The sequence below is a fragment of the Plectropomus leopardus genome, chromosome 11 (genome assembly GCF_026936395.1).
Source record: "Plectropomus leopardus strain MGB_pleo_1.0 chromosome 11, ASM2693639v1, whole genome shotgun sequence".
Lineage (NCBI taxonomy): Eukaryota > Metazoa > Chordata > Actinopteri > Perciformes > Serranidae > Plectropomus > Plectropomus leopardus.
This window is the reverse complement of record NC_142186.1, coordinates 900695-915249: the sequence shown is the minus strand read 5'-3', so window position 1 is coordinate 915249 and position 14555 is coordinate 900695. Positions and strand designations below refer to the sequence as shown.

General features: G+C 38.2%; 1 protein-coding gene across 1 annotated transcript in view; it reads right to left on the bottom strand.

Annotated features, from left to right (window-relative positions):
- The window catches only part of LOC121945102 (aldehyde dehydrogenase, mitochondrial-like), a 40672-nt gene extending 28771 nt beyond the window's left edge, over positions 1 to 11901 (bottom strand). Inside the window, exons 1-2 of the mRNA XM_042489127.2 lie at positions 11710 to 11901; positions 7598 to 7702 (exon numbers count right to left, since the gene is read on the bottom strand). Of these exons, the coding sequence (XP_042345061.1) occupies positions 7598 to 7702; positions 11710 to 11826 (222 nt within the window). The 5' untranslated portion in view covers positions 11827 to 11901. The remainder of the gene's footprint in view (positions 1 to 7597; positions 7703 to 11709) is intronic.
- Between the last annotated feature and the right edge of the window lie 2654 nt (positions 11902 to 14555).

Below are 14555 nucleotides of genomic sequence, written 5' to 3'. Positions count from 1 at the left end.
CCAAAAGACTGTTTTAGCTCTAAAAAAAAAACAAAAAAAAAAACAACAAACAACAAACAAAAAACCGACAAATGAACACAGACTCAACAATATTTTGCTCCTCCTGTATTAACAAATGGTAATCTATACTAAGTGGATTTTAAATTGTAGTAGATACAAAATGTAGCACATACTTCAGAAAAAAAAAATAAATAAAATAAAACTTGTAAAAGTTTAGGAACTGTATCGTCTACAGCAATCAGTCACCTTGATCATCTGTTAAATCAAGTTTCTTGGCATAATTGATGAAAAGGTCTCCAGATATTCTCAAATATGTACTGTTTAGCCTTCAATATATGAGTTATTCTTTCTAATGGAAGGTCTGATAGCATCTGTCTCATCCATTGAGCTGTATTTGGTCTGTGAGTATTTTTCCATAAATGTGCAATACATTTTTTGGCATTCAGTAAGCTGAGGTCTATAAATGCTCGTTCATTGTTACTATAATTATGTATCTTTGGATATAAGCCCAACAGGAAGAGCTTAGGGTCCAGTGAAATTTGTTTTGAAATGATCTTCTCGATTGTGGCTCTTACCTCTTCCCAAAATTTCTGAATCATTGTGCATTGCCAAATACAGTGAAACCATGTCCCTTTATGTTCCATACATTTTGTGCATGTGTCTGGTATGTTTTCTCTGTATCGATTTAGTTCCACAGGTGTAACATATGTTCATTAACCATTTATATTGTATTAGTTTTAAGGCGTATTAATACTTTTGGACTGGGCATCGGCACAGGCTATTTTCCAATCTTCATCTGAAATTTCACTCTGCAAGTCCTCTTTCCAGGCATATAACTTAAATTGTGAACTTTCAGATGAGCCAGATGTCATCAAACTGTAAAACTCTGATATGATACCCTTTCTCAAACTGTCTTTTACCATCATTCCTTCCAACAAAGATCATTAAAGGTCTGGTGAGTGTATTGTCTTGATTAAGCTTTAACAAAGCTTCTAAGCTGGAGAGGTATTTGAAGAAATGTTTTCTACTAAGTTTATATTTAGACCTCAATTCATCAAAGGACATCAATATATCTGAGTCTACCATATATAGATCCTGGATTGTTCTAAGTCCCTTAAAGTGCCATAATTTAAAAGTTGCATCTGCTCTACCTGGTACAAAAGAAGTGATTACCCCATATTGGACTATATTGTGATAAGGGTATGTTTCTTTAAATGTTTTTTTATATCATACCATATCTTTACCATGTGTTTTACAATTGGATTTTTAGCTTGTTCCGTAGTCTTTTTTCTGTGTCTGAGTGTATATATAAGGAAGAGGCAATTTTAGACCATAACATTCCATTTCTGTCCAGTGAGGAGAATCATTTTGAAAAATAAAACATGACAGACCTCAGCTGTGCAGCCCAGTATACCACATCAAATTTGGACATTTTAAACCTCCTCTGTCAAATGGTAAGTACAGTAGAGACAAACAGTCGTGCCCTCTTATTGTTCCATATAAATCTAAGGAATATTTTTTTAACTTTAGAAAACAAGTCTGAAGGTGGCGGCAGGGGAATGTTTTGGAATAAATAAAGGAATTTAGGTAGAATGTTCATTTTTAAAATATTAATTCTCCCAATTGTAGATACTGGTAATGACATCCATTTCTCAATAGATTCATTCGTCTCTATCATCAGAGGTTCATAGTTAGCACTGACAACATGTTCTAGTCTTGGCAAAATCTGTACTCCCAAATATTTAAATTGTTCTACAACATTAAATTGGATTGCTTCAGTGATTGGGTTCTGTCTTTCAGATGCTTTAAGTAGTAGTATAGAGGACTTAGTATTATTTACTTTATACCCTGAGACAACACCAAATGCATGTATTAGCTGTGACAGGGCTGGAATTGTTTTATTTAATTTTGTCATCATTAAGATTACGTCATCAGCATATAAAGCTATTCTGTGCTCCATCGGCCCCACCGCTATTCTACTAAACTGAGAGTGTGATCGCACTGCTATTGCGAAAGGTTCCATTGCCAGTGTAAACAGTAGGGGCGACAGAGGGCAACCTTGCCGGCATCATTTACTAATTTTTATTGGTTTTGAAACATTTTTATTTGTTATAATTTCAGCTGTGGAATGTTTGTATATCACCTGAACCCATTTTATGAAGTTGTTCCCACACCCAAATTTTTCTAAAACTTTGAAAAGATAAGGCCATTTGACCCGATCTTTTCCAAGCGTTTTGCTAAGAGCTTACATATTATCTTAAGATCAGAATTTAACAAACTAATGGGTCTCATGTTTTCACATTTGTTAGAGGGCTTACCTGGTTTTGGAAGTAAAATAATTAAGGCGCTATTGATAGAAGTTGGGAGACTATCATTGAAAAATGCCTCTAAAAACATTTCCAAAAGCGGTGTTAGCAATTTATTCTTAAATTTTTTGTACAGATCAATTGGGAGACCATCTGGTCCAGCCCTTTTCCCTGACTTCATATTGTCGATAGCATATCCTATTTCATCTTTGGTAATTTCTAGCTCTAGATTTTTTTTTATTTCATTTGGGATATTGGGTATTGATAGTTTATCTAAAAATCTATTCAGGTTTGGTAAGTCTGTTTCATTGTTGGTATCATATAATCCCTCATAATAATCCTTGAATGCATCATTAATTTCTTGAGGATCCACAATAGTTTGGCCATTGGATATAATGGATGTGATTGATGTTTTGGTTTCTAGTTGTTTAATCTGCCATGCTAATACTTTTCCTGATTTATCGCCTTGCTCATAGAATGTTTGCCTTAGTCTTAAAAGACTAGAAGCTGCTCTGGAGGCAGAAACTTTGTCATATTCAGCTCTCAAAATTAGTAAATCATTTTCCAATTGTGAGTTACTTTTCTCATTAACTTTTTCTTGGAGAATCTTTATTTTCTGTTCCAGCTGCAACCGTTCCTCACGAGCCTTCTTTGATTTTGACCCAGTATAGCTAATAATATGTCCTCTGAGAAAGGCTTTAAATGCTTCCCATTTTGTTCCCGCTGATGTTTGTATAGTATTAATTTCAAAAAACTCGTCTATCTGTCTTCCTATATATTTGACAAATTCTTCATCTTGTAACCATTTATGTTGGAAATGCCATCTAGGCGGGTCTTTTGTCAGTTTTTTATCCATATACATCAAACAACATGGTGCATGATCTGAGATCACAATATTATCATAGAAACAATTTGGAATTTTTGATCGTAGTTCTGAGGAAATTAAAAAATAATCTATTCTGGAATAAGTCTGAAACCTATTAGAAAAACAGGAGTAAGCTTTGGCATTTGGTTTCAATTCTCTCCATATATCCAACAGATTCAATTCCTTAATGAAGTGATTAATTACTGTTCTACACCTGTTGTGTGATTGATCTGTACCTGTGGATCTGTCCATGTTGGGGTTTTAGCGTACAATTAAAGTCCCGGCTATTACATGTTGTCCCGCTAGTGTTGATAGCATAAAGGAACAAATCTCATTTAAAAATTTAGAATCATCTGTGTTAGGGCCATACAGATTCACTAAATTTAAATTTTCTGAGACCAGGGAACCTTGGACTATTAAGTATCTTCCCCTTTTATCTTTGATTACATCTTTTACTTGAAATGGTACTGTTTTGTGAATAAGGGTCATAACTCCCCTGGTCTGGGATGAGAATGATGCTGTAAATACACTACCCTGCCACCTCCTCCTAATCTTTTTAGTATCCTCTTCTAATAGATGAGTTTCTTGTAGAAATACAATTTTGGCGTCCATATCCTTTAACTTATTCATGACTTGTTTGACTTTTCTAAGTTGCTGCAGACCCCTACAGTTCCAAGAAACAAAATTAAGATTTACTCCTTGAGACATTCCCTATGGGAAATAGTAGATTACCTTGCCATAAAAAAATACACTTGTTGAGAAGCATAACATACCTGGATGTTAGAACCACATCCAACACTGTGAACTTGAACTCTTCCCCCGTGCCCACAATTGTGGGAACCCCCCCCAGAAGTCTCCTGTCTCCCGTTATCGCTTGCAACAGTTCCACACTTAGTGAGGATCAGTCAATCCACTTCCTATTTTCCTAAACAAACAAACAAATCTCTGCTGCTCCTCCTATTGAGGCATTACTTATCTTGTCCTGAGTTTATACCTCATAACGGTTACATATTTTACCCCCCATATAAGATATGCCAAATTATTATAGTGTATGTATTAAGATTCCAATGGATGGAGCTTTAATATAAAAATAAATTCTGATCCATATTTTTTTTTTTTTTTTTACATGTGCATAGCTATGTGACAAGCTCGTCCTATCTGCCTAATATTGTATCAGCCAGTGTGGTTGAATCATTTTAGTCTGTTATAGCACCATCCTTCAAATACAGCACACCGTCACAGTCTCATGTACCGGCATTACCGTTATTGTTCCTCGTCATTTAACTGTCCACGGCTTCCTCCCGGATCGTCTTTATGAACGTTTGTGCTTCGCCTGGGGTCTTAAAAGTGCGGGTTTGTCCTTTATATGTTACCAAAAGGTTGGCGGGGTGAATCACTCCATGTCGGATCCCAAGATTGCGCAGCTCCTGCCGGACCGGGTCGAACTGTTTCCTCAGTTGATGTATTCCCGTAGCCAAATCTGAGTAGAACCTGACTTGCTGGTCCTTGTACCGGATCTCCTTTTTAGCCCGTGCGGCTGCCAATACTGACATCTTGTCCTTGTGGTTGAGAAACTTCATAATTAGTGTTCTCGGCGGCGCCTTGCTGTCCCTCATCGGTCCGATTCGGTGTGCCCTTTCAATTACCACCGGGGCTCGTAGATTTGCGGGGTCTAGCAGCTCTGGAATCCATTTCTCCAAAAAAGAGCATGTATCCTGGCCCTCAGCTCCCTCTGGTAGTCCCACAAGTCTCAGGTTGTTCAAACGAGATCTGGTTTCCAGGTCCAGAAGCTTCTCTTCCAGAGTTAAGTTTTTTGACTCCAGCCTGTTTACTTTAGCTTGCAGGTTAGCTACCTCGTCTTCGGCGCTGGATATACGTAGCTCAGCTTGTGACACTCGCTCAGAGCAGTCGCTTACCTCCTTCCTCATATCATTTATCGCCGCCATAATCCCATCAAATCTGGTCGAAAACTCCGCTTTCATGGAATTTATTGCAGCCAGTACAGTATCCGTCTTGGCATCGCCGTGTTCTCCGCCTCCATTAGCACCCTGTTCTGCCATATCATCGCTAGCTTTCTGTGTTTCACCACGCACCTGGTAGTCCGTTAGCTTCGGCTGTTTTGACGCTTTGCTCTTTTCTTTGCTTAACTTTACAACTTTCGACATTACCGTAACCACTCTATCACTACGCTATGAAGCTTTATAGCAAAATTGAGATTTTTTAGCAGAAATTGTAGCAGCTAGGAAAGAGCAGCACGAGATGCGTCTTCCTACGTGGCCGCCATAACCGGAAGTCGAGTGTTCTTCTTGACCTCCCCATTTGGCGCCCTCCTCTAGAGAGACTAACCACAGCGCCAAATCATCTCCATTTAGAAAAAAATTGTCTTATTGTGGACTGATGGATATTAAGAGTCAAAGTAGCTCTAAACCAAGCCTCCAAAGTCTTTTAACTGATCTGACTCAAGGTTTGCTAACTGCTGTGGGCTGTGTGTGTGTGTGTGTGTGTGTGTGTGTGTGCGCGCGTGTGCATTTGTGTTGATGTTAGTATGTGAGGCAGTGGTGTGTGCTTGTGGTTACTGATTCTAGAGGGACAGGAACACTTTCCCTGGTTTGTGGTTGTTTTTGAGAGATCTGTCTTTGAGGGAATATGTGGAAACATCACTCTCACAATGAGTGTGGTTACAGTCCATTCACATGAACAACTTGTTTATTAACCTTATACCAGTAGTGATTATATTCAGGATGTGGTGTTTACATAAGCACAAAAAGACCAACTACTGACACATTCTACTTATACACTCCAGTTTCCATCAGAGTACTCCAGCTAGTATATTTGGGTTTCTCAGAAACAGAATATGGTATTGGCATGCTTAAAGACATAAACAGGATACTCCAAACAAACTGATCATAAACATGCAAAATCACTCAATAAGTTCAAACCTTCTGGCAAAATTTTAAATAACTACAATGTTTGATAATATGCTCCAAAACAGGTGCAATCTTTCCTGATTTTACTTGTCAGCAGATGTACACTCCACATCAGTTATGCTGTCATAAATCATGGTTATAGATACACATATTTAACTCAGACACAAGAGAAAGCTTTCCACCTTCAGCAGATGAAATTAAAAACATACCACCTCTTGCTCATGCAGACACTGAAATGACTACAGATTCTAATCCTTAAAAGAAAAGATCAGGGTTTTTCTTTTTTTTTTATGATCAACTGTCTTCAGGTACATACACAGATAAATACACCAGCGGCATAATACAGTGCACGGCACATTTGTGTAGGAGTATGGAAATTATATAGTTGAGAAAATGCTAAAAGAAAGGGTGGCATGACAGCGAGGTAAAACGTTAAAATACTCACAATACAGCCTCCACCTAGACTAATGTTGTTTTTTTTCTTTTAAAGTTTCTAAAATACATTTTGTTGTCACCCCCATACCACAGCAGTGTAGCTGAGATTTGAGGGTTTGTTTCTGCAAACCAGAGCGCAAGGACTGCCACTGTATGTAATACACTGATTTTACATAAGCATCTCATTCAGCCCCTCTTCAAAAATCTCAAACTACTGTATAACTTTAAGACTTAATAATTAAGTTTAACAACATGTCAAGCGGCCTAACATCACATACCAGGTAGACGGCTAGAAATCCAGATCTTGGCTGGTGACAAAGCCTGACCAAGCTTAAAGGCCCCCTAAATTTAAAATATTGATATTAAACATCTGTAACATCTTTTTAAACATTCATCAAAACATTTCTTTTTCATTTCACATTATAATTCTAATTATTTATTTTTCATTTGTTGCTTTAACTTATGGTATTACAGTTTAGATTTCGGAGTGTTGTGGCAGCAATAGCAAAGGCTCTGTCTCCCAAAGAGCAGTCTTTGCCATCGCTGTCCCAACCCTCCGGAAGTCCCTCCCTCCAAACCTCAGCAACTCAGAGTCACTCCACTCATTTAAAATCAACTCAAAACACACCTTGCAGTGGGACAGTGGTAAAAGTCATAACTTCTAAATTTTGTATTTGTTCTTTCGTTTCATGTAAGTGTCTTTCAGTATTTTGTAGTCTTTATTTTGTGTTTGTCTTTTTACATTTCATTTAAAGCTTCTTTGAGTTCTTAGAAGTACTATATAAGTCCTATCAATTATTATTATTTAATTTACTTGCACTTGCACATTCATTTGTGTGATGATTCTTCATTTTTTTATTTTCTACGAGACGTGGTTTACAGAGCAGATCTGTTTGCAATGGCAGAAAACATGCTATTTCATTTCAGTAGGACCAACAATGTTCAATACAAGTTTAATGTTATCTTACAGTCCCAGTAAATGATTTCCACAATGCTTCCCCACCTTCACAGGAACACCAGCGAATGAATGACAGCAGTGTGTATGAATAAGAGATTTTGTTTACCCCATCAGCCTCTGCCACTTGACAGATGACTTCACCAGTTGCAGGGTTGATGGTAGGGAAGGTTTTTCCACTCGCTGCATCCACCCACTGGTTGTTGATGAACAGCTGAAATATTCAAATACATCATTACAAGGCTGCCTTCCAAAAACACATTTCATTCACTGCAGAAGAAAAACTAAATAGTAAATGACACAGTTCCTTTTCTTTCTTTGGCCTCTTTAGTCTGTTTCATGTGCTGCTGTGACATGCATCTCCTCCCTGAGGATCAGGGGCTCAGAGCTCAGAGAGCTCAGACTGGTTCAGCGTTACTGACATGGATCTGACAATATAACCACACTGATACAGTCAGTGAAGAACTTCTCAGCTACAAACATAGGGGGTTAGATACCACCATTTACCACAAACCATGAAGCAGCAGCGCTCTCCTGACACCCAACAGCCTCCATCCTCAACAACTTATCAAAATCATTCCTACAGGACAGTTTGTGCCACTGAAAACAAAATGCAGCACAGAGGAGAGTTTGAGCAGAAATGACTGAGCGCTTCCTGGACAGAGGCTATGATAACAGTGACGTGGGGACAGCTTATCAGAGGACAGTGTGCATGAAACAGTCTGTGTGTCTGCTTATAAAGATGGACAACATGACAGCGCCTGCGAAGTGTAACTTTTCAGTCTTGATCGCCCCCTGGTGTCTGTCTGCAGTACATGTCAGAAAGCCCTCCCCTTCATGTTAGTGAATGGACATAGGTCAAATAAAAAACTTAAAGTACACGCCAAATTAATTTCTCCCAAAGATGGTATATGTCACTGAAAGTAGTTCTCATCACCCTGATGTTTATTCAAGTGTTTTTTTTAATAATAAGTTCGGTATTTCGGTTATTTCAGTTCTACAAAAAGGGGGTGTTCCACCATGACTGACAGCTGTGACAGCCAATCCAATTCATCCGACTCCGGTTCTCAATGACATCGCCCTCGAAAAATTGCAAAGTCTGTATAAGCATAGTGGGAGTTAGTGGGAGCAAGTCGTACTCCTTATTATACAGTCTATGTTTTTACACTGTCACATTTCTTTTTTGATTGAATGCTATTAGATTACACTTTAAAAGTTTCCAGAAGTCACACCAGTGAATGTAATTATTTTCTCTCAGTCTGCAGCTGCTGATAGAGGCTGCAAACATCCTGTCATTTTATAGTTGTAGTTTACTAATGTAGGAAAAGCTTGTCACAGTATGAACAGTGATTAAAGCAGCCACAGCTCAGCTCTGAGCTCAGAGTGTTGATTCTCAAGTGACCAGTCCAGTGTTTCCTCTAGGATTTTTTTCAGCAGTGGGGGCAGGCTCTCTGGGGAGCTGTGGCGGCGTAAACAAATGACGCTTTTTAAAGGCTGAATGTAAAAATAAAAAATAATAACAAAAATTCCACAATAAAATAATAAAAACAATAAATAATAATTTCTTGATGGGGCTGTAATCAGTGGCAAAGTTTGCACCCAGGCTCAGAACAATGGATTTTTCTTGGTTTTTTGTAGAACAGCTCTATGGCTCTGTTGTACGGAAATTCCCCAAGAGGTGGCCCGTTGATGCTCAGCAGCATACATGCTGCAAGGTGATCCCCCTGCAGCCTGTTTCTTAAGTCAGTCTTCACCTACAAATAGAAACAATAATTTTTTTTTTTTTTTTTCCAACCCATTTAGGGTCCAGCCTGATAGCCTGTGTTTCCCTTTATGTTTTTCTCCTCTACTCTCATCTCTTTCTCCTGCACCATCACTTTGCTCTCCTGCTCCTTCACTCAGCACTCCCCCTCCTGTACTCTGCTCTCCTTCACTTTGTTCCACTGCTCCTCCCTGTCTGTTACTTGTCTTATACGATTACATAAAACATTAACGTTAGATAATTTACACTCACGTCACATTTGATTACAAATGTGAACATATTTTTTTTACCTAACCATCATAATTTGAGTCAGTAAAAAGGCTAATGATACCTGACTAGCGCCATCCTCATCAGGTGTCTTTCTCTTCTTTGAAAAATATTTGAACAAGCTCATCTGAAAATGCAGTCAGCAGTTACATCATGCCGTGTATATCGCTTAATGCTATCAATTAGTTTACTCACGTTAGCGACACTGAGTTGAGTTGGCACCGGGCCCAATTAACTTAAGCTACGTAACCTTAGCTGGCCATCAATATTTTGCGAATGTTTATTTAACTAATAAAATCTATTATAAGTTTTCTTAAGCTAATAAGTCTACCTTTTCTCCGGTAAGTTGCACGCTATTTTCAAGCCGACACTCTGACTCTCCGACCTGATGCCTTGATGCGAGTAGCTAATTAACGTCGGCACCAATTAGTTCTGTTGGGTGGTGAGAGGGGGCGGTGGTATCTACCCCAAAGAGTAGATACGGAGCAAGATAGTTATCTGCCTCAGCACTCGCGACACCCAACGCAGTGCAGGACTGTGCTGTGATGCAGCGGTAGTGTATTTGCAATTTTAAAAAAAAAAAAAACAACCAAAAAAAACCGACATTTGAAGGAGGGGCGGGTAGGATTTGGGTAGGAGAAATGAGTGTAGAGGAAACACTGCAGTCAACAGACTGCAGTGTTTCTCGCTCCACCTTTTAGGACTAGATCTGTGTGATAGATACCCTAACAGAGTGGGGACCAAAATGGGGACCGTTCCAAAGGTGCCATCCAAAACTTTTCACAATGGAAACGCAAAAAAATGCCACTGAACCAAAACGACCTGCTGATGGAAGCGCCCCATAGCTGGCTAACTCTAGCTACTGAATCTGTAGCCCTTTACGCACAGACATTGTGCAACAGAGCTGCTATGAAATTTCTTTACATTTTTACACAGAACCAAATGACAGCAGCATCATTACTCAGATTATCACCGATGCTTCCATGTCATCAAGCCCACAGAGCAGGCACACTTGAAACTTTTGACCACCAAGCATTGCTGAACTGGCTTCCAGTTTAGTGCTCCACTAGCCTGAATGGGAATGAAATAACTGAATGTTGTGGCTTTTCTAGACTTTCCAAATGTTATCAGAGTGAATTAATTAAATCCTGATAGGGAAATTAGCCATTCTGCAGAGGCTGTGGCACTCAAGAAAATGAATCCAGGAAAATACAATACCACATTCTGGCCACTACAGAAATTGGAGGCCCCCAGGAAAGCAGTCATCCTTGTCATCCTTGCAGCATTTTTTTCCAGTGGCCAATCAGCAAAAAATCCCCTGTAGCCCAGAAAGCATTGTCCATAGACCACTATTATAAAAGAGACACCTATAAAACTGTTGACTGGACATCTCCAACTGCAAACAAGGTCAATTATGACTCTGTCATATTGTATTATTTAACGCTAATATTTTTCATCTTTGATTAATATTTTATTGAACATGTTTCACTTTAACAGTGTCACCTATGGTCAATAAATTGCAAGACTCATAAATATAATAAAAACAATATATTGCTAAATAGAAAATTAGTAATAATCAATAAATAAAATACACAAGAATTTACAAAAACTAAATCAAGAGAAAAAGGCTAAATAACAATTAAAATAACAGGAATAATTTAAATACATATATAATAATAAATAAAACAAAGTAGAAAAAAAGGCTACTAGCCTACATGTATATGCAACATGATCTACTCTGATCTACAAGCAGCGAAATAGCTCTCTGACACGGACGCACAGTTAATTATTGACCTTTCCTCACCTTGCAAGGTTTCTGTGTAATGTTGCAATGAAATATAGTTCGGTAAGTTTGATTAGCACAGACACGCCTTTCAACAGCGACACTCCTGGCTTTTCTTTATCAAACCTGCAGCAAACAACAGGAGCAGGAAGTAACGGAGGAGTTGAGCAAAAATGTGATATGTGTGTGTGGAGCCTGGATAGATCCTGTCTAGCACAGGTTATAGGCAAAAGCAGACGTTGGACCGTTAGCCAGCACAATCTCTGCTGCAGCTCTCACATATAGTCCCCTGCTGCACCTTTTACTGTTTAAACTCTATCAAAGCCGTTGACAAACACTTGTTGACTGCGCAGTTGGCCAAAGTCCAACGTCATGTCGAAAGACGTACAGTAGCTGGGGCGAACTTTACCTTGTTGTAGTGGACCTCGGGCTGGGTGCTGGGTGCAGGGATAGCGGCCGCCGAGTAGTTACACACCAGCGGTCTGCTCAGTCCGGGAAGGGACCGGGAGAGCACGGTACGGAGCATACTACTTCTTCCTGCACAACCGACGCAACACGGTGGCTACTTCCAGGGTCCAGACTCGGAACTAACCTAAGAACGGAGTCCTCGCGGGAGTCTCGCTAGGGGGCGTGGCCTTACGTCGTGCGTCATACAAACGTGCCTGATGTGCGTTGCATGGAGATATTATAAATCGGTGCGCTGTCGTCGGATAGACAACTAAAATAACTGGAGAGAGCACGGCAACTTTTCGATAAATAGCCTACTGTATAATGACAAGCAAAGAATTATCATACAAGTTGTTTCATTGAAGTTTAATATAAAGTTTATTTAATTCACGTGTCGTTTTCTCAATATACTACCCATTTTTTTTATTACTTTCGTGAATGAAATATAACCATTTAAAAGAACATCGAAACACTGTAAACTGAAAAAGGCCTTACATCTTTATTAATTTCTATATACCCTCCTTCCCCAATGACCATTCGATGTTTTGGGGTTTTTTCTCTTTTTTTTGTGTCTTATGATTCACTCTATGGTTGTCTTCTTGCTTGTGGCTGTTTACCTGTTCTGATTCTTTTGGTTGTTACTCTCGTTCAGTTCGTTTCATTTAAGAGATGTGAACATAGTTATGATGTGCCGTTTTGTCTGTTCTTATCTTGTGCTCAATAAGTTCGTTAAAAAATAATACATATTAGTTATCCAGTAAAGCCTGTGTTGGAAAGAATTAAGATGAATGCTGATTATAAATGTGATTTATATGGATGTGAAATGTGGATTTTGGATCAATTGTGCAAACTTTCTAAAACAGACACTCAAGATAAATGTTGAAAGAAATATATTTGATGGAATGTTAGAAAATAACAAATTGTATGACATACAACTTTTTTATTATTTTGGAAGATTTCATATTCATGAGAATAACTTTCAGCAGTAGGCCTATATCACCTGGTTAGCGAAGGTTAAAAATAAAAAGGCTATTAAGACATTTAAGTTGTTAAATGGTTATAATATAATGCATGTTACACAAACCCTGGTATTATTTTTGTATATTTGCTTTTTGTCTTTGTCTCCTTTTTTGTGTATTTTACTTATTTATTGTTGTTTTTGTCCTGCCGTCTATGTATCTATGTGCATTTTTTAAAATGATCTTTAAAAAAAAATTAAAAAGAAAAAAAAATCGAGTACAACCCAAACCATACCTTAAAAAAGATTTTTATAACTCAATCTGTCTTAACTTCAATATTAAAGTCAAGGAAGACCTGCTGCCTGCAACTGCAACTTCTAACAAAGATGATCTTTTGTGATCATTGATTTATAAACATGACTGCTGATAATCTGTCTAACTGGCCATCATAACGTTACACTGAATAATATGTACAGCTTAATAGTGCCAAAGTATGACATTTAGTTGGAATAAATCCTATCCAACAATCTTTACCAATGGAATGTTCTCTGTTTTCTGAGGTCACAGTTTAAAATTAGTCTTTGGCATCTTGCCCAGCCTGTTTTCTCAGCCCAAACGCTTTACAAAGCACACTATCAGTTTCCACCTGTACGCACCAGCTGCTTTCTGTTTGCATTGTGAGGTGGAGGAGTCTGTAGCACATGTAATCATGGAGTGTAGATTAGAATTCAAACAATCAATTTGTCACATGAAATCATATGACTTCAGCGAAATGAAATTGTCAGTTCTGTCAATATGCTTATTCAAAAGCATATACAGCTCTGGAAAAAAAATAAAGACCACTTCAAAATGATAAGTTTCTCTGGTTTAACTATTTATAGGTTTGTGTTTGAGTAAAAAAAAAGAAGCTCATATTAATTTTGAAAAAAACACAATATTAATGTTTTAACTTAAGAAGAGTTCAGAAATCGCTGTCGAAAGGACAGATACAGGAAATCTTTCCTGCCACAAGCCATCCATCTGTACAATAACTCACCTCTGTCTGCTCTTATGTATATATGTATATATGTATAGTCTCTTAGTTTTTAGTTTTTTAAGCGTATTCCTTTTATATTCTATTAATATTGTTTGCTCTTTATTCTCTTTGTTCTTACTGTATGGCTCTGCTACACCCCAATTTCTCAGTTTTGAGATCAATAAAGCATATCTATCTATCTATCTATCTATCTATCTATCTATCTATCTATCTATCTATCTATCTATCTAAATCAGTAGTTATAGTCTAATCATGCTCTCTGCCAGTCTTTGACATTACTGCTGCATGTCACTCGTGGTGCAAAAAATAAATTAACAAATACAAATAAGCAGACCAAACAGATAAAATAAAATTAAATAAAATTCAAGCGGCTCAGCTGTGTTTAATTGCCTGTGACCATCCATCCTCCTCTTGATCACAGGCAGTCGGTTTTTAGTGGGGTTTAGGTCTGGAGATTGCACTGGCCATAACAGTGTCTTGATCTGGTTATCCTATCCACATATGGCCTGACCTGGCTGAGTGGCATGGAGCATTGGCCTGTTGGAAAAACCAATCCTCAGATTTGGGGAACATAGAGCAGAAGGAAGTAAATTGTCTTCCAGGATAACATTGTTGGTGGATTGACTGGATTGATTCATGTGTTGCTTGTTGATTCCAGCCACACTTAAGCAGCCCCAAATCATCGCTGATCCTCCTGCAAATTTCACTGTGGTGTGAGACACTGTGGTTAAGTCTCTCCAGGTTTCTGTTTTGCCATTAGACATCTAGCTACTGGTCAAAAACTGAAAACTGGTCTTATCAGAGAGAATGACC